Raw genomic sequence first — 23,661 nt, forward strand, 5'->3', positions numbered from 1 at the left:
AGACCTAGAGAGAGAGAGAGAGAGAGAGAGAGAGAGAGAGAAGGAGACTGAGACCTAGAGAGAGAGAGAGAGAGAGAGAGAGAAGGAGACTGAGACCTAGAGAGAGAGAGAGAAGGAGGCTGAGACCTAGAGAGAGAGAGAAGGAGACTGAGACCTAGAGAGAGAGAGAAGGAGACTGAGACCTAGAGAGAGAGAGAAGGAGACTCAGACCTAGAGAGAGAGAGAAGGAAACTGAGACCTAGAGAGAGAGAGAAGGAGACTGAGACCTAGAGAGAGAGAGAAGGAGACTGAGACCTAGAGAGAGAGAGAAGGAGACTGAGACCTAGAGAGAGAGAGAAGGAGACTGAGACCTAGAGAGAGAGAGAGAAAGAGAGAGAGAGAGACCTAGAGCGAGAGAGAGAGACCTAGAGACCTAGAGAGAGAGAGAGAGACCTAGAGACCTAGAGAGAGAGAGAGAGAGAGAGAGAGAGAGAAGGAGACTGAGACCTAGAGAGAGAGAGAGAGAGAAGGAGACTGAGACCTAGAGAGAGAGAGAGACCTAGAGACCTAGAGAGAGAGAAGGAGACTGAGACCTAGAGAGAGAGAGAGAGACCTAGAGACCTAGAGAGAGAGAGAGAGACTGAGACCTAGAGAGAGAGAAGGAGACTGAGACCTAGAGAGAGAGAGAGACCTAGAGAGAGAGAGAGAGACCTAGAGCGAGAGAGAGAGACCTAGAGAGAGAGAGAGTCCTAGAGAGAGAGAGAGACCTAGAGAGAGAGAGAGAGACCTAGAGACCTAGAGAGAGAGAGAGAGAGACCTAGAGACCTAGAGAGAGAGAGAGAGAGAGAGAGAGAGAGAGAGAGAGAGAAGGAGACTGAGACCTAGAGAGAGAGAGAGAGAGAGAGAAGGAGACTGAGACCTAGAGAGAGAGAGAGAGAGAGAGAGAGAGAGAGAGAGACTGAGACCTAGAGAGAGAGAGAGAGAGAGAGAGAGAGAGACTGAGACCTAGAGAGAGAGAGAGAGAGAGAGAGAGAAGGAGACTGAGACCTAGAGAGAGAGAGAGAAGGAGACTGAGACCTAGAGAGAGAGAGAGAGAGAGAGAGAGAGAGAGAAAGAGACTGAGACCTAGAGAGAGACAGAGAGAGAGAGAGAGAGAGAGAGAGAGAGAAGGAGACTGAGACCTAGAGAGAGAGAGAGAGAGAGAGAGAGAGAGAGAGAAGGAGACTGAGACCTAGAGAGAGAGAGAGAGAGAGAGAGAGAAGGAGACTGAGACCTAGAGAGAGAGAGAGAGAGAGAGAGAGAGAGAGAAGGAGACTGAGACCTAGAGAGAGAGAGAGAGAGAGAGAGAGAGAGAGAGAAGGAGACTGAGACCTAGAGAGAGAGAGAAGGAGACTGAGACCTAGAGAGAGAGAGAAGGAGACTGAGACCTAGAGAGAGAGAGAAGGAGACTGAGACCTAGAGAGAGAGAGAAGGAGACCGAGACCTAGAGAGAGAGAAGGAGACCGAGACCTAGAGAGAGAGAGAAGGAGACCGAGACATAGAGAGAGAGAAGGAGAGATAGAGAGAGGGAGGTAGAGAGAGAGAGAGAGAGAGAGAGAGAGAGAGAGAGAGAGAGAGAGGAGAGAGAGAGAGAGAGGAGCGACTGAGACCTAGAGAGAGAGAGAGAGAGAGAGAGAAGGAGACCGAGACCTAGAGAGAGAGAGAGAGAGAGAGAGAGAGAGAAAATAAAAGTTGGACCTGATCTCTCTCCTCTCTCCGAGGAACTGAAGTAAACCTAGAGAGAGAGTGGGAAATGTGTTTGATAATCTGCAGCAGGACTTAGTGCCTCTTCAATGGAACACACGGTAGCTAGCGCTTTGTTAGCATCACTATATGCTAAACATTGAGGAGCCTAGTTGGTACTGCACTTATCATACTCCAATGCTACGAAATAAAATACTATAGGTATTGTATTAGTATTATACCACTATATAGTAATTCTAGCCAACATGTATTTCGAAAAGGGGAATCTTGTTAGAACTGTGCCTCTACTAAATACAATCGACACTTGTTCAGAATGAACTAGTTGACACACATCGGCGTGAACAGTACATGTCAAATAAAAGTGACGACAGTTTACACGGACAGAGCTAAACCAACATGGAGTATGTTTAAAGAACTGAAGGTTAAGTGGTGTTAATGCTCTACACAAACACACAAGAGGAGTCATCACCACACTGCTTTGACAGTTTCATCTTTAAAACCTTTGTTAAATCCTGGGCCAAACCGTTAGGTCATTGGGAGTACTCTGTAACCCCCAGCTGGGACTCGAAGGGACCTGTGGATCATTGGACACAATGCCAGAAATAGAGCGAATCTTACTGGCCGAATCATTCTGACCTCACCATGGCCTTTCCCGTGAGTGCTGTATCCGAAGGGTCATGGTTAAGCTACGTCCCAAATGGAACCCTAGTGCACTACTTTTGACTAGAGCCCTATGGGGCTCCCTATGGGCCCTGGTCAAAAGTTGTGCACTACATAGGGAATAGGGTGCCATTTGGGACTCAGGATGGGTTTTGATTTTGATTACGACAGCTAAAGTGATAGGATGTATTTGACGGTGGGCCCTAATATAGTTTTTGCACTAAAATGGGAATTGATTTTGGATGACACATAACAGAGTTTCTATTTCGCAAGTGTCCTCACACCGCGCTGGGATCAGCGTGATAATATTGATGAAGTGTACAGTATGCTATAATGATCTGTACGTGTGTGTGTGAGAGAGAGAGAGAGAGAGAGAGAGAGAGAGAGAGAGAGAGAGAGAGAGAGAGAGAGAAAGTGTGTGCGTGCGCATGCGTGCGTGTGTATGTGTGCGTATCTGTCTGTGTTTATGTGTGCGTGTGTGCGTTAAACAAATCAGTATTACCGTAGGTATGTGACAGGAGGCTGCTGAGTGGAGAACGGCTTATAATAATGGCGGGAACGAAGCAAATGGAATGGTATCAAACACCTGGAAACAATGTGTTTGATGTATTTGATACCATTCCACATATTCCGCTCCAGTCATTACCACGAGCCTGTTCTCCCCGATTAAGGTGCCACCAACCTCCTGACGTATGTGACCTGTGACCACAATTCCATGTGTGTATGATGTCCATATATGATTTCACAGTAGTATGTTATAGGGGACTCACCCGTCACGTGTGCTCTCCATGGTGGACAGAGGGGACAGATGATGTGGGCTGCTCAGGTCCCGGTCCAGACGAGGTTGCCTGGGGGGCAGGTCAGGGGCGGAGGCTGAGCCAGGGGTGGGGGCTGGTCCTGGGGGGAGGAGCTCCACTGAGACACCGTGATGGGGAGTGCTGGAGCCAGTGTACAGGCCTGAAAACCAAACAAAGTTCATTCACTAAATGTGCCAACTTGAGTCCCTCACTCGGCCATGTTCCCTTTGACCAAATGAAAAAGCTTTTCATGGCAACGAGCTTTTGTTGTCACAACTGATCATACAATCAGTGAGAGCTTTGAAAAATTAAATGTTCTGTTGTTTTGTGCTGTTTGTGATTTACAGTACATTGTTTGGGTTGTCCTCGGTTGTCCTTAAAATGTTTTGTTCTGGTTACAATACTATTTATTTCGTACATTAGTATTACGATTTCTGATGAGAAGACTTTATAGGAATTTTGAACATGAGTGGAGTTGAGAGAACTGGCACGGTGGCTCAGGATCTCTCTGTATGTGTGTGTGTGTGTGTGTCTGTCTGTCTGTGTGTGTGTGTCTGTCTGTCTGTGTGTGTGTGTCTGTCTGTCTGTGTGTGTGCGAGCGTACATGTGTGCCCCTGTGCCAGTCCCTAAGTATTTGTAGCAGTTTAAATGCATCTGACCTTCCTGTCTGAGCATCAGAAAAGAGTCAGTCTACAGATCTATGATCTTAATTTGAGCCAGTCTCCTACAGCAGGAAAATAATCCTGCAGCAACAGGAAATGTGAATTACTATGTGGATTATAATTAATGCACATTTTTTGCAGCGGTTTATACAGTATATTTTCATAAGGGAAAATCAAGTCTGAAATTTCAAAGTGGAAATTACAAACTTTAGAAGCCTTTTTAAACCTCAAAACACTACAAGGTTTACATTTCCTGCATGGCAGGAAAGTTATCCTGCAACAGGGTGATCAAATTAAGATTCCACATCTGTACTTCAGTTGAATGGTGATTCAGGCTCATGACAAATCACAATGACAGCTGAATGCTCTACTGAGCGCTCCAGTTGAAAGAGCTCAGCTCTGTCCAGGGGCTCTCAGATTGCCTAAGAGGGTCAAGGCACTGAAGTCAGCAGCCCCCTCTGCTTCTCACTCCTCCTCCTGTACTGTAAATCTGTTCTCTCGTCTCTCCTCTCCTCACTCTGTCCTGTCTGTGATGTCTTTCCCAGTGTCCTGGGGGACAGCGTAGCGTCGTTGACTGTCCAGGGCAATGAGGCGGTGCGGAGAAGAGAGGAGACGAGAGGAGCGCTCCTGGTTTCTGCAGTACTGTTCCCCCAGCTGTGCTCAAGTGGAAGCAGGGCCTATCTGACAGCTCTCTGAAATGGTTACAAGCTTGATTCATTACCCCCAAATCATCAATCACAGACCTTAAATGGTTTCCCCTTTAGCCCCCACATCTGCTACCAGACCAGCAAACATTCTACAAATAATCGCTGTGATTGCTTCAATTTCATCGCAAGCATCAGCGGTGCAGGGTTTCCCAGCGTGTTTGGGGATGATTGTAGGAGTGTTCTGTGACGATTCTAAATGTTTTCTTTTTATGTGGGTTCTGAGAAGGTTATGTGACGGGCCTGAGAACATTTGGTTGTGACGGTTCTGAGAGTTTCCTCTGTGAGTTTTGTGAAGGTTCTTTGTGAGTTAGGAGGGGGTTCTGTAGGGTTAGGGTGATGTTTGTGGTGGCAGCATAGCCTGACTTGTAGCCTGTCATAATTAGATGGACCTATGGTCATCTACAGTAATGTGCTCTAGCAGTTGAATTTAATATAAAGATATCTTCCTGAGTAAGATTGAGCCTACTGAACATCTCTTTAGCCTTAGAAACTAAAACCTACAGATACCAAAAACCAACCAACGGGAAACATAAGATTCACAGCAACTAGAAGTGCTACCCATTGTCAGCTATGTTAACGTTCAAGAGCCTCCCTACTCTGCCCATCCTGCTGACTCTCCTCCCTCTGTTGGCTAGAGAACAAAGCTCAACACATGCAATGATGGATCCCATTTCATTTCGCCTGGCGTAAACCCTAACAAACCCGTCGTCCTCGAACGCCTCCTAATCAACCAATACGGCCACAGCAACACAACAGCTCCTGCGGGCTAGAAACCATTTGCACATTTTGTCACAATTGGAGCTAGCAACACATCCACTCAAAACAGAGGGAGAGGAGAAGGAAAGATGCCAGTATTTCAAGCATCGATTCAATAATCAAAGACAACTTGAGCTTTCATAGTCCCATAACAATAACAGAGAGAGATGGGGAGTCTGGATTGGACAAACTGAGCAAACAATGACAGATGTGTCCATAAACTGTGGACACTGCAGGGCATCTCTCCTCTCCTCCATAGTAAACCCTATATTTGATCCTGCTCATCAACCTCTCTTTCGCAAGCCAATTTGACTGTAGTATAGTCTATGGGATCTCCATAGAGAGACTTCCAAGTTGAATCAAATAGAATTTGAATCGGTGATGTTCATGTTCAGCATTCATTGCAAGTCACAAATGTTAGCCATTTGTAGATGTTCTTTATTATTACATCTCAGTTTGATTTCCACCAAGTCCTAAATAACCCTCAACCAGCGGTCTCAACCAGCGGTCTCAACCAGCGGTCTCAACCAGCGGGAAGTGAGGCGAAAGTTTCTTATAAAACATGTAGGACTTGTTTCTCCAAACCGAATCAGTTCTAATTAATGCATCAGGTATCACATTCAGCATGAGATTGAGCTGAAGGCACTCTGGAAAATTAGCACTGAGACAGTGTCTGCCAGTCTATCATGTCAAAATGTCAACGTTTACTGTAATATTAAAGATAGGTCAGTGTGTCAGTTGGTGAATTGGGGGTTAAGGGTTGGAGTAGGATGAAGTTGTCCTGGCCTAGAAGCTGAGCTAAGGTCAGTTTTGCGTTAGAATAATTAAGAAAGATGATCCTAGATCTGAAAGCTGAGCTGATCCTAGATCCTAGAGGCATCTTTTACCTGGACCATTAGGGTCTGGGGTTATGGGTTAGCGGTTAAGGGAGAGGGGTTAGTGGGGTAGAGTGACCTCCGTGCACCTGTGAAGATGTCCTGGCCCAGTCCCGGGGATCGGCCATCCTTCCCGTTGAACAAATGCTGCTGCGAGGGGGCGGGGCAGTGCAGGTGCTGGTGCTGAGAGGGGGCAGAGCCCTGCAGGTGGTGCACAGACAGACACTCACTCAGGACATCCTGCTCCAGGTGGGGGCAGGGCCTCAGCTGTCAATCAAGCAGAGAAGGGGAGGGGTTGTTGGACAATACATACAGGTGATTAGGAAGCATGAATTTCAGAGTTTGGTTGGACATCTTTCATACCAACACAAAGCCATGACATGAAAAGCGATAACCTGTCTTTCTGCAAATTGTATCTGGGTGAGCAAACACACATGAAACTGCAGTCTATCAGGCATTCCATGCCGGGGTGGAATTGGGGCAGCGTGTTTCACTCCTCCCAAAGTGAAAACATTACTGTGACATGAAAAACGTGTTTGTGAGCTGAATTCCTGCATTCCCAGTGGTTTTAGTTACCAATCTAAATCCACGTTTTAAATTCCAACCCTGGGTATATTAAGCTAGCAGTGGTTTCAAGGTAATCTACATCAGTTGGAATGATAGCTAGGTAGTCTGTCTTACAGATCAGTGAAATGGTTTACTCTCTTCTATACATCAGTGCAGTGGCTTGCACTGTAGTAAAATGTTATCGTAGGGTATGGTACATGCCAAGGCAGTGCATTGCAGGAATTATAACAACCATGTCTTTCTTCCCCTTCATCTGCAGAAGTACCTTCAGAGCTGTCCCACTGGGCACATCTGTCAATTCAACGCCTATTCCATGTTGGCTCAACGTCATTTCATTGAAATGACGTGGAAACAATGTTGATCCAACCCATGTGTGCCCAGCGGGGTGGTGACGTCAGGACATGGTTGATCACACCGAATGCCTGGTTTTAAGCTGAAGGTAAAGGCAGGGATTTTTTTTTAATCCAACATGATTCTATGGTGTGGCTGGACTGACGGGATAGGTGTGATCCCTCTATGGCTCTAATGAGAATCTCGTCGTTCTCTAGTCTAGTGGGCTGGTTGTCTCAGTTGATTAGAGCACAGCGCTAACCATATAAGGTTGAGGGTTTGATCCCAAACGAGGCTATATTTATCTATAGATTGCTACACATATAAGCTGCACTAAACTACACTGAATCTGTTAAAAAGGCTGTAGTGTAATGTCAACCACTCTACGAGGACAGCGACGCTGAGGCTCTGCCAGTAAGAGCTGACATAAGTAACATCAGGGCTATGGTAAGAATAAAAGGACATTTGTGTAAACTGGCACACAAGAACAAAAGTCTTTAATAAAGCAGTGAATCAGTTCGTTAGTGGTGGCATCTCAACCACAGAGACTGAGAGGAAATGACAGGCTTAGAGGCCCGCTTCCCGACCACAGGCAGCCCACTTACTAGGACCAGGAGAAAGAGAGGGATCAGGACAACTAGTCCATCTAGCGATCATTCTGTTCATCCATTCTCTCGTTTACAGGTTGGACAAGCCAACGGAGAAAGCCAAGAGGATAGCTACGCGGTTCGAAGCATGCACTACCGCGCTCACAGATATCCCAACAGATTAGTATGCCAGGGCTGCCATCTGAACTACTTCAATGGAATTCATTCAGGATGGATTTAATAGCCAGTCTGGATAGATATTTGAGTTGGCATGAGGCTTTTTCTTTTATATCTGAGCCCTGGAATCAAGATTCCAGATGGAACGCTGTCTTTACGTATCACAGACCGATTCGACAATCATCACATTGTAAGTTGACACTCGGACAACGTCAGTAAGTGACCGAACACATGTGGTGATTGGCAACCGTTCCTTACCAGCGCCTTGCAACAATTCATCAAGTCTAATTGGGCCTCTGCCTTTCACAACATGACGCTGTAACAGATTGGACTGTCTTTTTTTCTGTTCCAAGATAGAGTGAGGGGGTTTGTTTGACATGTGTCCACAACATCTGGCCACTGGGGTATTCGGCTCGAGCTACAGCTTATTAACAATGGTGCAAGCCTCACATGTTTCTGTTTAACAGCAATGGTAAGCAAAGGAACACATTATCCAGGCCCGGCCACCACCGCTCAAGCCCTTTAGACACAATGAGACCATTCTGTCTCTCCATTCTCCCCATATTTACCAAGCCCGATCAGCAGAAGAGTGTGCTGTTGACCATGAACATGACGAAATGTGGTCCAACCTGATCTATTGTCAGGGAAATTGATTTCAAAGGCTCTGCTAAATTAAACCAACTGTGTGAAGCCGCGAGGAAGAATAAGCACTAAAACGGAGATGATTACACCTACTGGGGGACATTTGCGACGCATGTGGCCTGACAAGATCGACAAGAGTCTTAACACGCTCTCAGTCGTCATTGAATTTCTTCACTTTGACTTGAAGAGCACCGGCGAAACGGGGCTCGTCTCTTTTGAACGTCAGCCATTTAACATTCAGTTGATCCGCATGGCGGAGTGGACCCTTTTCCGGCTTACAAGTCATCGACAAGTCATCGATGTGCTACGCACTACTTACCTGGAAACGAGAAACAAGGACTAGCGCTAATATCTAGGGTCCTCCCGCTGGGGTGGAGATGATTGTGGACTACAGGAAATGGAGGACCGAGCACGCCCCCATTCTCATCGACAGGGCTGTAGTGGAGCAGGTTGAGAGCTCCAAGTTCCTTGGTGTCCAGATCACCAACAAACTAACATGGCCCAAGCACACCAAGACAGTCGTGAAGAGGGCACGACAAAACCTATTCCCCCTCAGGAGACTGAAAATATTTGGCATGGGTCCTCAGATCCTCAAAAGGTTCTACAGCTGCACCATCGAGAGCATCCTGACTGTTTACATCACTGCCTGGTATGGCAACTGCTCTGCCTCTGACCGCAAGGCACTACAGAGGGAAGTGTGTACGGCCCAGTACATCACCGGGGCAAGCTTCCTGCCATCCAGGACCTCTATACCAGGCGGTGTCAGAGGAAAGCCCCAAAAAATGTCAAAGACTCCAGCCACCCTAGTCATAGACTGTTCTCTCTGCTACTGCACGGAAAGTGGTAACGGAGCACCAAATCTAGGTCCAAGAGGCTTCTAAACAGCTTCTACCCCCAAGCCATAAGACTCCTGAACATGTAATCAAATGGCTACCCAGACTATTTGCATTGCCCACCCCCCCACCCCCCATCCCACCCCCTCTTTTACGCCGCTGCTACTCTCTGTTATTATCTATGCATAGTCACTTAAATAACTGTACCTACATGTACATATTACCTAAATTACCTCGACTAACCGGTGCCCCCGCACATTGACTCTGTACAGGTACCCCCTATATATAGCATTGCTATTGTTATTTTACTGCTGCTCTTAAATTACTTTTTCCTTTTATTTCTTATTCTTATTTTTTAAACTGCGTTGTTGGTTAGGGTCTTGTAAGTAAGCATTTCACTATAAGGTCTACACCTGTTGTATACGGCAGATGTGACTAATACAATTTGATTTGAGTTAACTGGTCAAAAGATGTACAGTGTGAGAAAGTGGAGGCTGGAGAAGCTAGGATGGCTCCTTCAATGCATTCTGGCCATTACAATGAGCCCATCCTCTGATTTAAAGTGACAGCTTTTTGGGGGAGGATTGTCAGTAAATTCTCTCACTCTCTCTGAGTGTCTTACCTTTCTACGCACCTGTTGCTCTTTGGCCGAGTGGATCTTGACGTGTTTGCGTAGGGAGCTGGGGTCGGTGTAGCGCTTGGTGCATCCAGGGATCTGACATGCGTACGGTTTCTATAGAACACGATGAACATATGAACAGTGTATGATAAGTGTCTGATTTAAAGCAACTAGTTATTCCGTAATGACAGTGCAGTGAAGCAGCCACAAGTCAAAGCAACCTAACATTTCGAAATGGATTAATACAAAACCACATGTGAACTCAAGAACATGTAGGCATTGGCCATAGGCACTAAGTTACATTGCCAAAGAAGAGCAAAAATCAAGAACAAGAATTCACACAAAAACCACACAGAAGAGTAATGAAATGTGATGAAATAAGAAGGCAAAGATAGCCTCCTACCTTTCAGCTGAGAATACAGAGAGTAATTGAAGAAATTGAGGGCAAGAGAGAAGGAATGAGAAAGAGAGTGAAATATAAAATATAAATTGAATAAAATATTCAATTTGACAACATTTTTAAGCACTACAAGAAATCCCATTTAAAGTAGCACATTGGCACTCCATAGAAGATTGACGACATAAAGATCACGTGTGTTATAAGGTTTATAAAGATACATGCTCGTGAAGTTATAGTGCAAACTACGCCAAAAGATGTGAGGGGGGCAGTAAACATGATCACCGAAAGCAACAAGCACTTTGCTACACCCACAATAACATCTGCTAAATATGTGTATGCGACCAATAACATTTGATTGGATCACTACACCAGTGGTGTAAAAACCACTGCTCTCCCTATCATTAACTTTCCTCATTGTCACACAATATTACTGAAGAAAACACAGCATGCAGCCTGGCGATGGAGATATTTTCCCCTTGTGATTACCTGACCAAAAGCATGTGGACACGTGCTCATCAAACATCGCATTCCAAAATCATGGGCATTAATATGGAGTTGGTCCCTCCTTTGCTGCTATAGCAGCCTCCACTCTTCTGGGAAGGCTTTCTACTTGATATTGGAACATTGCTGCGGGGACTTGCTTCCATTCAGCCACAAGAGCATTAGTGAGGTCGGGCACTGATGTTGGGTGATTAGGCCTGGCTCGCAGTCGTCGTTCCAATTCATCCCAAAAGTGTTCAATGGGGTTGAGGACAGGGCTCTGTGCAGGCCAGTCAAGTTCTTCCACGCCGATCTCAACAAACCATTTCTGTATGGACCTCGCATTGTGCACGGGGGCATTGTCATGCTGAAACAGGAAAGGGCCTTCCCCAAACTCTTGTCACAAAGTTAGATGTACAGAATCGTCTAGAATGTCATTGTATGCTGTAGCGTTAACATTTCCCTTCACTGGAACTAAGGGGTCTAGCCCGAACCATGAAAAACAGCCCCAGACCATTATTCCTCCTCCACCATTGGCACTATGCATTTGGGCAGGTAGCATTCTCCGGGCATACGCCAAACCGAGATTCATCCGTCAGACTGCCAGATGGTGAAGCGTGATTCATCACTCCAGAGAACGCATTTCCACTGCTCCAGAGTCCAATAGCGGCAAGCTTTACACCACTCCAGCCAACGCATGGCATTGTGCATGGTGATCTTCGGCTTGTGTGCGGCTGCTCGGCCATGGAAACCCATTTCATGAAGCTCCCGACGAACAGTTATTGTGCTGAAATTGCATCCAGAGGCAGTTTGGAACTCGGTAGTGAGTGTTGCAGCCGAGAACAGACGATTTTTACTCGCTACAGCGGTCCTGTTCTGTGAGCTTGTGGGGCCTACCAATTCGCGGCTGAACCATTGTTGCTCCTAGACGTTTCCACTACACAATAACAGCACTTACAGTTAACCCGGGGCAGCTCTAGCAGGGCAGAAATTTGACGAACTGACTTGTTGGAAATGTGGCATCCTATGACAGTGCCACGTTGAAAGTCACTGAGCTCTTCAGTAAGGCCATTCCACTGCCAATGTTTGTCTATGGAGATTGTATGGCTGTGTGCTCGATTTTATATACCTGTCAGCAACGGGTGTGGCTGAAATAGCCGAATCCACTCATTTGAAAAGGGGTGTCCACATACTTTTGTATAGTGTATGTTTTTTCTCTCTCTATACTGTGGAATATAAGGTGACCATTAAAGTGAAAGGTGATACGCCTCTTTATTAGTTCTCCGTTTGTACCTCGCTCATTTCTGTAAATAACACATTGTTATTCCAAGCCACTCTCAGCACCACTCATCTCTGCCCTGTTTGTTATTCCTACGCAACGCCACCCCGACACAGACCCGATGAGTGGAGAAAAGAGCCAGCGAGGGAGAGAAAAACACACACAACTTCTTTCTAGTATAAATATCATAGTTGAAAATGATTTTTCCCCAAAGTGTGTTTGGCAGGGTGGCGGGCGGCGGAATTAGGCTCTCGGCGGGGCGCTAATGTGCGGCCATCAGCGTCTTGGGCTGGTGGTGGAATTGGCTGTGTCAGTACGGTAGTGAGGCTGGGGGGCTGAGGCTGGGGGGCTGAAGCTGGTTGAGGCCTGTGGACTGTGATAAAGTAGGACGTTGGAGGAGTAACGGAGACAGGAGGAATGAGTAGTGGCTGACTCAGGCTTTCCTTTCCTCTATATGCAGTCATTGGTTTCCCCCCCTGTAGCAGAGAGAGACAAGGCAAAGCCCTGTCTGAGCCGAACGCTCCACGCTAACCTAACGGCTGCTTATTTCACATACTGTGACTCGAATCGGACTAATGGAAGTGATATTTTAATGATCTGTAGCATGTCGTGGCACCGGCACAGCCTCTGGCTGACGGAGGGAGTGTGGGGCGAGTGAGAACCTGCGTCTTACTCCCTGACTGATGGTCCGCTTATTGAACTGTGACGCTGTCAATGGATGGAAATGGGCATTGAGGTTTGGAAATGGGCACTGACTCTTTCAAGTGTACAATTCCATTTTCCTTTAAGTTTAGTGAATGGTAACCTTGGAAAGGAAGGGGAAAAAGAAGGGAAATCTAAACAAACACTGGTTGATGCTAAGTCAAATAAAAATTCCCCCATACACCGTAACCAGGGTTGGACGTTTGGGGATGCCCACTAGTGATTGTTACTCCTATAACAAATCAGGTCACCCCTATCAGAGTTAAAATGTTAACAATGGCCCCTCCCACTACTTTTATGGCACTCACACTCACAACGAGTGTCTAAAATAACCCTGACTCGAACCCCTTACAACAGCCTTGATCCATGATCTACAGCAGAAAGGAAACAGGAGGTAGGAATTGTGGGTAGTAGAACCAGAGTGGAGGCTGTCTCCATGTGTTCTGACCGTGTCCAGGTGAGTGCGCTGGTGCTTGGCCCGGTCGCTGGAGTTGCTGAAAGCTTTCTGGCAGCCGGGGTGCTGGCACAGGTAGGGCTTCTCCCCTGTGTGGCTCCGTAGGTGGATCTTTAGGTTCTCCAGGCGGGAAAAGGCCTTGCTGCAGCCCTCAAACTGCAGGAGAGGATAGATAAGAGAATAGAAACAGACAGACAGAGAGACAGAGAGAGAGAGAGAGAGAGAGAGAGAGAGAGAGAGAGATCAATAAGAGAGAGAGATCAATAAGAGAGGAAGGCTGTAAACAGTGGTACAATGAAGCCACTGTGTCCATGTACCTCTGTGACTCAGAGCAGCGCATGCTCCCACTCTTTCCCCCACTCCTTCTATCAGTCACACAGCTGGATGAGTCCCTTCCTTACAATGACACCAGGCCATGGAAACTAACAGATACTGTACCGGCCATGCTCAAAATCTTCAATTTATACATGGGCTGGGCACTTGTGTTTCCACAGACCACTGTAAAAAGCTATTAGTAACCAAATTACATTGATTTAGTCCCAAATGGCACCCTTTTCCCTGTTTAGTACACAACTTTTGACCAGTGCCCATAGGCATTATTTAGGGAATAGGGTGCCATTTGGGACTCAGACATTGTCATATGAGCTAGGAACACCTCACATCTGTATTTTACAGATGTAGGATCTTAATTTAAGCCAGTTTGCTACAGCAGGAAAATAATCCTGCAGAAAGAGGAAATATGAATTATTATGTGGATTACAATTAATATACATTTTTCTAGCGGATGGTACATATTTGTTATGGGAAAATCAAGTCTGAAATTTCTAAATGGAAATTACAAACTTCAGAAGCCTTTTCAAACCTGAAATACACTACAAGTTTTACATTTCCAGCATTGCAACAGGGCGATCAAATTTAGATCCTACATCTGTATATACATGCCTACAGTACTAGTGTTACTACAACTTGCTATGTAGCTACTGGTGAGGCTACAGTGCAGGGAGATGATACTAAGCCCATACTACCAAGAGACAGGTAGTGGGTTGCAGGAGAAACGACAGTAAACCTATACTGTACAGTGACAGTTAATGGGTGACATGCAGAGCATAGTATATGAGGGTAGATGAACTAGATAAGTGGCAGTGAGTGTAAAGAAGCCCATTACATCTGATCCTGACTGGCCACTCAGCCCATTTGATCCTATCCACTCAGCCAATGAACACCACAGATTTGCTAGCACACCCATTATTCATGAGTCTGCTCGCATATCCTCCCCCGCTCATCAACACAAACACGGCTGATTGGCTGAGACAGTGGCCATCCTCCTCCTCCTCTATGCATGCTACTGTAAACAGCCATTAAGTGTATGGAGCACCCCTGTACATGTAGAGTACAGTACACCTCAACGTAACTTATATCCCACTTCGTTAATCTGCCTTAGCTATTCACGGGGACTCGCGGCAGTGGCTACGGTTAGCCTGACATCAATACCAGTCATGGTTGCTATCATGGTCCACAACAATGAGAGCCTTTGGGGCCACTGAGGAGCATTGCATCAAGGCCCTTTCAGTTACAATTACTTTCCTGTTACCCTATCTGAGGGCTCTGCCGGCTCCACCTCCCTGGCCATTATGCATCGATCAGGGGCGTGGACACACACACACACACACACACACACACACACACACACACACACACACGTAGGGAGGGGACTAGTAGGGTCGTCTCACTCTGTGGCCTGGGCAGCAGTGAAACCTGACATGGAGGAACTGCTCTCTATTGTCCCCTGACCTTTAGTGAAGCCTGTGTGTGTGTGTGTGTGTGTGTGTGTGTGTGTGTGTGTGTGTGTGTGTGTGTGTGTGTGTGTGTGTGTGTGTGTGTGTGTGTGTGTGTGTGTGTGTGTGTGTGTGTGTGTGTGCGCGCGTGTGTGTGCGCGCACGCACTGGGCTGGGGAGTGTCAGGTTACGCCCAAGGAGAGAGACACACCATTCTTCTAATGGCCCTTCAGTCCTGATCTGAGCTCAATGCTCATACATGGCCTCCTTCATTCACTCACAGCACAGGCAGGAAGCGCCATCTATTCACAGCCCCCTCCATTTCACATGGACGAAACCTAACCCTGTCATGGGAGAGCTGGGTCAGATGACCGAGGTTGTGTGTGTGTGCGTGTGTATGTGTGTATGTTTGTCCGTGCCTGTCTAAATGTGCTATTCAAACATAAAAAAAGAGACCAGAAGACTCCTTTGTCTCATCACACTCACATAGCTTACTCATCAGCACAACAGCTCCGTACTCAGCAACCCCATAGAGACTCACGGTTTTGTTGTGATAAGTGGACACCTTAAAGCTGTTCACACACACACACACACACACACACACACACACACACACACACACACACACACACACACACACACACACACACACACACACACACACACACACACACACACACACACACACACACACACACACACACACACACACACGTTTGGATTGTAGAAAGGGCAAGGATAAATATCACACAGAAGACATGATACGGCATGTAATGCACAGTAGATTTCAGCACACCAATGTCATGAGATCAACCCGACCATGCAACATCAACACAGGGCAGAGAAATGTGCCTACTCAGGCCTCCTCGATCGGAGGGCTTGGGAAACATCTAAAAGTGTCAGACAATACACACTGGAGTCGTATTATTCTAGAAGCAGGGTCATCAAATGTATAGGACTGAGAGGGGGGGTGGGTGGAATTTCCATAAAATCTCAGAGAAGAAGCCCTCTATACTAGCATGTCAGTCCTGACAGACACATACCGTGCCGACTCTTGAAATACAGGGCCGAACATTTGAGTTTGGAAAACAAATATAAACCTTATTGACGGGCCAAATGTGTGTATTTATGTAGAAGGGAAATAATCAGTCTTTCATTCTTTCTTTGACGCAATACAAATTTGAAGCTAAATGAGAGTTATAGGTCCGTGGAGAAAAGCGTGCTAATCGTGTTGCGCTGGATATTAAAGTGCCCGAGGTCGGCTGGCAGTGAGACAGTGCCTGTGTCCCAAATGGCACCCTTTAGCCCGCACAGAGCCCTAGAATAGGGAGCCATTTGGGACGCAGGCAGGGAGGGTGAAGTTTCCCCGCCTGTTGAGAGCCTACTACCACCGCTGGGCAAGGGCACATGATTCACAGGACATTGGTTTACTGACCGGCTCATAGAGCATTTACTGTGCATGGTCAGGTGTTGCTAACCTGCCAGTCAAAATGGCATCTGTTAGTGTAGTGGGTTACTGGGAAGGTGTCGGCAAAGTCAAAAGCAAGACTGGGGCATAGGTTGAAATTCTACAGCGTGCGTATAACTTTACTGCTGTGTGAGAGCTACTGAAGCTATTTTGTACAGAGAAAAAAAATGTCACAAAGAATTTGGTTGTTGATTTTTCCGTGAAATGGATGAGCATAGATGTAAAACAGGATGACATGGAAGAAGGTATGGGTGGGAAGGCCTGGAGCCAGCCGAGGTGTCGAAACCACACAGGACAGCTTCAGCTTCTTCTAAACACGTCTTTGATATTATTTGTGAAAGCAGTTTAGACGCTAATCACATGAATTGCTTTAAACATGTTTGGCTTTCCCCTCTGAATGATTGGTTCTAAGGTAAACGGGCTCGATAACCACACGAAGGGAGCAGGCGAGCAGGGCCTGAGCCGGGTTTGACACCGTCTCACTCTGAGAGGGCGGCTTGGGCAGCTCGGTAAACATTGGGGTGACGGTGGGTTCTGACATGGCCGAGGGGCCGGCAGCCGATCACAACAGACAGCTTGTGGGCCCAGAGAGCTGGGCTGTGAAGGTACAGCGAGCTTGAGGCCTTCATGGGAAATTAATTCTGACTGGCAAAGAGAAGCCCAAACAGTTGGCCGCCTAAATGGCCGCAGTGTATCGCTAACCTACAAAAAAAGAGCTCATTAGAAAGAGCCTGACTGAGATGCCGGAGAAGATCGAAACAAACCGCCCGTTTATTGCGTAGCATAGGGGGGAAAAAGCTGCCGCTGACATCTCAGACATCATTTTGATAGAAAGAGAGAGAGAAAGAGAAAGAGAGAGAGAGAGAGAGAGAGAGATGAAACGAAACGAAACAAGAGTTTTCTCAGGAGGTTCATTTCTTTAGAAATGCACTGTATTCGACTGTATCGAGGTCATGTAAGCGAAAGCCTCACCTTCTCAATGTGCTTTTTTTTGTGAGGAATAACTTTCGAAAGTTCTTTCTCTCGACAGCTATAGTCTCCAGTGTTGCTGCTAACAGGAGGGAATCCTTTGATATCAGTGAAACCCCAGCAGGGCCCTGTCACGTTTCTGGCCTGCTCTCACCACCATCTGTTTGACTGGTGGCTTCTGACTAATGATGAGAGAAATGAGATTAAAATGTTTGGCTGCTAACTAGCATGAAATCCCTATTACTCATTTTGAGAGGACCTTCAGTAAAAGCAATAGGTACTCCGGGGCTTAACAAGGCCCACCGGTTCTCCGCTTTGATTAATTTCAGCTAATGCATCGAGGCTCTGTAATTGCCTAAGCTTCTAACGGGGTGAAGTGTTCTCTTAAAGCCTAATCTGGGAATCCAACACAGCGCCACAGAATAAAACCCTAGATAAAAAGTTATACTGGTTGCTTTTCAGTATTATTCTAATCTGAATAGGTACTGGAAGTGTGTTCATTTATCACAAGGTGCCTTTTTATACGCTGACCGACGAGGAAAACCGCCAACACTTCAGGATCTGTTCAGCTGAAAAATGCTGGAGCGGAGCGTTCAGGCTGCGGCTCGGGGAAACATGTGCGTTTAATCTGCCTGCTTCCAAATGCCCCGTGGCAACCACAGCAAAGAGCAGAAAAACGTAAATGGATGAAATTATATCCATATGATTCAACGAGACAGCTAAGGAGAGGCAGGTTTCTCATGTGCTTCGTCAGGGTACCAAATTAAAGCCAGCTTCGCTAAAACATTTGCATTACATAGTTTACACATATCATTTCCACAGCCAAGCAGGACCCCTTTTAGCAGCCAGACTCATCTGTTGCGAATAGAGGACCTAATTTGAATCAAAGATAGGGGACGATTTTTTTTCTTCTCCTTTCCATTTCTTAATGCTGGATTGAGATGAATTCACACACACTTTACTTTGTTTTTCTTTTGCGTCATTCCCCCTTATCCTCAGCCCAAACTCTCACAGCACTTGATTTATGAATGGTGAGATATGAGTACACGCATACACAGCGGTGACTAAGGCAGGACTGTTGTCCAGATGGAACTGAGTGAGCGAGCGCTGCTGAAGCGATAGCTCGCTCAGCCGATAAATTGGTGGAAGGAAGTAGTCATGTAAATGACTAAAGAAATTGTTCCGATCAGCCATTTTGTACTCACACGGTCCCGCATAGTTTGGGGCAGATGAAAAAGTTTGTGAATGGCATCGTCTACAACAGGAAGCATTCCTATGATGACTAAATGAGGCATCCAGCATAATGGCCCACCAGCTGCTCTCTGCCACAACAAGGGGCCTGCGTCCCAAATGGCACCCTATTCCCGATATAGTGCACTACTTTTGACCAGAGCCCTATGGACCTTGGTCAAAGTAGTGCACTATAAAGGGAATAGGGTACCATTTGGAATGAATCCTAGCACTTTTGATGGAGATTGAGGGGGAACTATATGGTGGATTTGAACCCTTGTTGCTATGGGGGACTGGTATAGAACGACTTATAGAACTACTTTGGGTAAGTCTGGCTCCAGAATACATGGTGAGTCGAGTCGTCATGGAAGCACTTAACCTGTTGAGACTCAGGGGGTCTGCGTTCACATATGTGCCAGCTTCCAGGCCCTGTATTACATTAGAGAGCTAAGATGTGATTTCCTCGTGATCGGGGCATCGCTGGGTTTATGGCCCAGTTTGAGAGGGAGAGGGAAGTGGGGTCACACACGCGTACCATAGTACAGCCCTTCTCTCTTTGATAAAAGTAAAAAGGATATATCTTATTTGCTGATCTGATGTCCTTCACTGTTAGCGTTCAACAGCAACTGTTCATTCCCAAGCCGAACTCCCAGTTTCCACATAAAAGCGAAAATGCCCTCAATGTGCCATTGGTTCAGTGGCACACCTTGTCTGTGTGTTACCTTGAAACTGGCCCATGTTCATTCGTACCCAACCCTGTATGAAAACAGACAAACTGTGCAGGAGTTCCCATTGAAATGCACTCAACTTCCAACACAAATGGGGTCACGTTTCAGCCAAGTGACCAACCGCATCCATATCAATGCGTTCAAATGAGAGTGGACAATGTTTAGACTGGACCAGTACTAAAGCCTTAACAGTAGTAGTTTTTTTTTTTGGCAGACTTCGATGTTACAGGGCAGAAGTTGACTTTTAAATCGTGGTTGCGCCAACAACAAAACAAAAAAATCTGAAGGGGTTTCTGAAACGTCAGTCCATTTGAGATTGAGGGAAGTTCAGTTGGAGGGCTTGTGTATTGGTTACAGCCAGAGTCTTATATTCAGGAGCCCTTATATATTTTTTTCAATGTAAGGCTCTGGTTACAGCAATGAAGATAGGTAAAAGAAAGGCATTGGTTTTGGTGGACGAAAATCATTCCGGATCTTTACTCTTGTGAATAATCATTCAATGAGAGGTGATTGAAACTCATTATTCAGAGTTGGTGCGTCATGACTGTGTTTTATGGAGCTGTATCTCTCTCTCTGATTACTGGCCCTGTGTTTACCCTAGCTGCCCTAACCATTTCTAATAGCTAATTAGAGTGTATTACACAGCCCTGGTGCCATGACCATTAGTAGACCATCAAGGCATTAATTATAAACCTTTTCGCCGTAACTCGAACCCCCAGAGTGAGGGGATCGTTAGTGAAAATCCTTAACACGATATGTGCTTTGAGACGGCTGCTGGACTGATGTTACTCCCAGTCAATACCGTATCATCTGTGACAGGTCTGAGAGCAGCATCCTCTCTCCTCTCTCTCTGCCAACCCGGCCTCAATCTGTCCAGGACCTCTCCCTCACACCTGCTTCCATTCCCCCCTGCACCTCTTCTCTCCTCTCCACACCCCTTTCTGGGCAAAGCTCCTCTTCCTCCAAGGCTTCAGTGGGTTCCACAGTGGGGACTGTTATACAAGTGGATGGATTCAGGCGCCTGTTAGATGGCATTTATTAGTTGATCGCTTTGATACTTTTTTCTTCTAGATTGTTCTATGTTAAAGCAGCTTGACTCATACCGGCTCTCTCTTAACTCAATCAACCGTTTCTTCATCTCTTGAATCCCTCTTTCTGTCCACCACTGTCCCTCACTCCCTCCTCCCGTGTACCTCTGACGTCAGTCTCTCGTGCATCATCCGGCTCTCCCTAACTCCGAAAAAGCAGGAAAATGTATGCGCTCACTACTGTAAGTTGCTCTGAATAAGAGTGTCCGCTAGATGACTCAAATGTACAATCTCTCTCTCTCTCTCTCTCTCTCTCTCTCTCTCTCTCTCTCTCTCTCTCTCTCTCTCTCTCTCTCTCTCTCTCTCTCTCTCTCTCTCTCTCTCTCTCTCTCTCTCTCTCTCTCTCTCTCTCTCTCTCTCTCTCTCTCTCTCTCTCTCTCTCTCTCTCTCTCTCTCTCTCTCTCTCTCTCTCTCTCTCTCTCTCTCTCTCTCTACCCTTCTCCCTTTTGGCAAACTGCTCCTTGTCCACGCAACAAAATAAACATTTCAGAGGCGCCGCGTGCTGCCAAGCCAAACGCCTTGACGCCACAGGCCCCATAATATTCAGAGAGAAAACAGTCGCTGCGAAATGAAACAATAGGTCAAGATGGCATTGTGATCACCGCCCAGCACTGGCCCAAGCAAGGCGAAGAGCCGAAGAGAGAGAAAGGGCATTTTGCGCAACTAACAGTCCCTCGGAAAGAGATCGAACAGCGAACAGCGGGGCGTCATTCACTCTGCTGGAGAACGTCCAGACCACTAGAGCCTTCTGGGTAATGGAGAATGGAGCGGCGGCTGCCCGAGACGTGGTGAAACTGAACTGCTAACGGTGCCCTCTCGGTTTGTTCAGTTCTTAGCGTGCCAAAGTCGTGCTCTCTTGTCTTCTCTCTCTGGGCGTCGGGGAGTCCAGTTTCACACCAACGTGGGGTTACGGCTGGCTGTGATATATCAGCCTGCAACCGGCATTCAATGTGTCAGTCCTTATCAAGGCTCAAGTATATCACCCCTCATTCGTACTTCAGCAGATGTCCAAGTATTCACTTCTGAATAAATCAATTCATATCAACATTTTAGTAAGTGGTTCCATGTTCACATTTAATAAGTCAATCCCCATTCACCACCAATCTGCATTACTGTTTTGGCCCATGTTCCTAATGCCTGGCTGCAAACACATTCGTTTAAGTGCAAAAACAGTCTCTGTTCCTGAGCAATTACTTTGGACAAAAGCAACCTGCCAACTGCAGGAATTGTGAGGTTCCAGTGTTCCCGATTGGTATTCCACAGTAAACGTTTTTATATTTATGGAATATTTTCCATTACATTTCTCATCAGACACTTGTTTATGTTAGCCGTAATATGAGTCTGGGCCTGGCACTTGCTGGCCGCACACCGTGGCCACACAATGTTTTTTCACATGCAATATCCATTAACAGTACCATCGGTTGACCAAATTGTGCATGACCTAATGTAAATCTTGGCTTTATCCCTTTAAAATATGAAACTTGGCACATCAGCAACACTGATTTTGGTTTCATTTTGCTCTGTGAAATGGACAATCTGAAAGGATCGGTCCTACGTGCCACAAACTTAATCGTTGTTATTACAGAAACCAAAGCTAGCATAAGACAGGAGAAACAATAAAAAAGTTCCCAGACTTATCCTTAATTCTGTAAGGAAACAAAACCAATGGTTATAAATCCAGCATAAACCTTTTACATCTATGTTAAACTAATTCCGAGGCTGAACCGATCAAATGTGAAACACATGTTTGAAGTTGTACAGGATCCTTTTCTGGAGACTGTTCAGCGTCACTGGAGGGGTGTAAAACTCTATGGGAGGAATGTAAATCAGATGTCTACCAATCGAACTCACTGGTTCTGAATAAACCAAGCCAGTAGCACCAATCAATGGGGCCTGTACAATGCCACAACACAGCAGGTTAAACATTCTAGGCGCCGGTGTCATGACAAAATTCTCCACTATGACAAAGCGTGGAAGTTACTGTGATGTCGTTGCTCTCTCTCCCCCCCACCCCCAGTCCCCCCCTCTCTCTCTGGTCTAGGGTTGAAAAATTCCGAGAACGTTCAATAAATTCTCTGGGTTTCCAGAAATACTGGTTGGAGGTTCGAGATTTCCTGCTTATTCCCTCCTGATTCCGGGAACCCTCCAACCGGGATTTTGGGAAAACCAGTTCCCGGAATTTTGCAACCCTACTTTGGTCTCTCTCTCTCTCTCTCTGGTCTCTCACTCTCTCTGGTCTCTCTCCCTCTCTCTCTTTCTGGAGAGAGCTCTGATACAGCTCTGTGGTGCATCTCCATTATAACAGGCAGAGTGAAGGCTTGACAGCGTAAACAGACAGAGCCTGTAGGGAGTGTGGACAGCCTCATTGGCCTGGAGGACTGAACACTTTGCTGGGGAACGCTCCCAGCTCTAATTGCCCTGCTGGATTCCAGCTGTGAGTCAGCGTTACAGAGCGCAATGTTCTGCCAACGCTATGAATGCTATGAAAAAGCTCACAAATATGGATCACATTCACAACGTACCAAATCACTTTCAGGTACATCACACAGCGTGTTGAGTTGATTCTGGGCTGAATACTTTGGGGATGACATAATTTTTATACAATGACACAACTCTCTCTTCTATTTTCCTTCTGGCCTCCTCTTCCTTTCAAAACCTTCAAACGTCACCTGCTAGCTAGCCAACCTAGCCACTGAACACATATGTCAACATAACCCTACCACATAACACATTCTATTTCAATCCATTAAAAAAATGCTAACATCCATCCTTCTCTCTCTCGACAGTACCAGTGTCTGTACTGTAGCTACTTTATATTCGTTTCTGGCCCAGAGTGACACTGGATCCTGGTCTGACTCTGGAGTCTGGACTGGTCTGAGTAGAGGCGTAGTCCAGGGGCTGTGGTCTGGCGGCCCTGGCTCTGAGGCAGACATGGTCTGGGTTTCTGGAGAAGGGCATATAAAGGTGTCTCTTGTTGCTCTGTTTATTGGGAGATGTGACGGCGGTCAGGCTAGGCGAGGTAGATGATGTTTCTCTGGGCTCAGTGGTTTGTGTGATGCGTGTCCCACTGACACCCAGCCCCCCTTGCTACATCAATACCTCAACAACACCCACTCCATCTCTGGGTAATGAGAGATTTACCTCTGTCCACATA

General features: G+C 46.4%; 1 protein-coding gene across 2 annotated transcripts in view; it reads right to left on the reverse strand.

The window, feature by feature from the left end:
• LOC106613535 (zinc finger protein GLIS1) overlaps window positions 1–23,661 on the reverse strand; it is a 129,153-nt gene that overhangs the window by 20,409 nt on the left and 85,083 nt on the right. Inside the window, exons 5-8 of one of the 2 annotated variants that reach the window (XM_014215898.2) lie at window positions 13,244–13,405; window positions 9,950–10,048; window positions 6,269–6,446; window positions 3,153–3,339 (exon numbers count right to left, since the gene is read on the reverse strand). In XM_014215898.2, the coding sequence (XP_014071373.1) occupies window positions 3,153–3,339; window positions 6,269–6,446; window positions 9,950–10,048; window positions 13,244–13,405 (626 nt within the window). Of the gene's footprint in view, window positions 1–3,152; window positions 3,340–6,268; window positions 6,447–9,937; window positions 10,049–13,243; window positions 13,406–23,661 lie in introns of both variants that reach the window. The other variant, XM_014215897.2, reaches the window with a different exon arrangement.

This window comes from Salmo salar, chromosome ssa10, assembly GCF_905237065.1.
Source record: "Salmo salar chromosome ssa10, Ssal_v3.1, whole genome shotgun sequence".
NCBI lineage: Eukaryota > Metazoa > Chordata > Actinopteri > Salmoniformes > Salmonidae > Salmo > Salmo salar.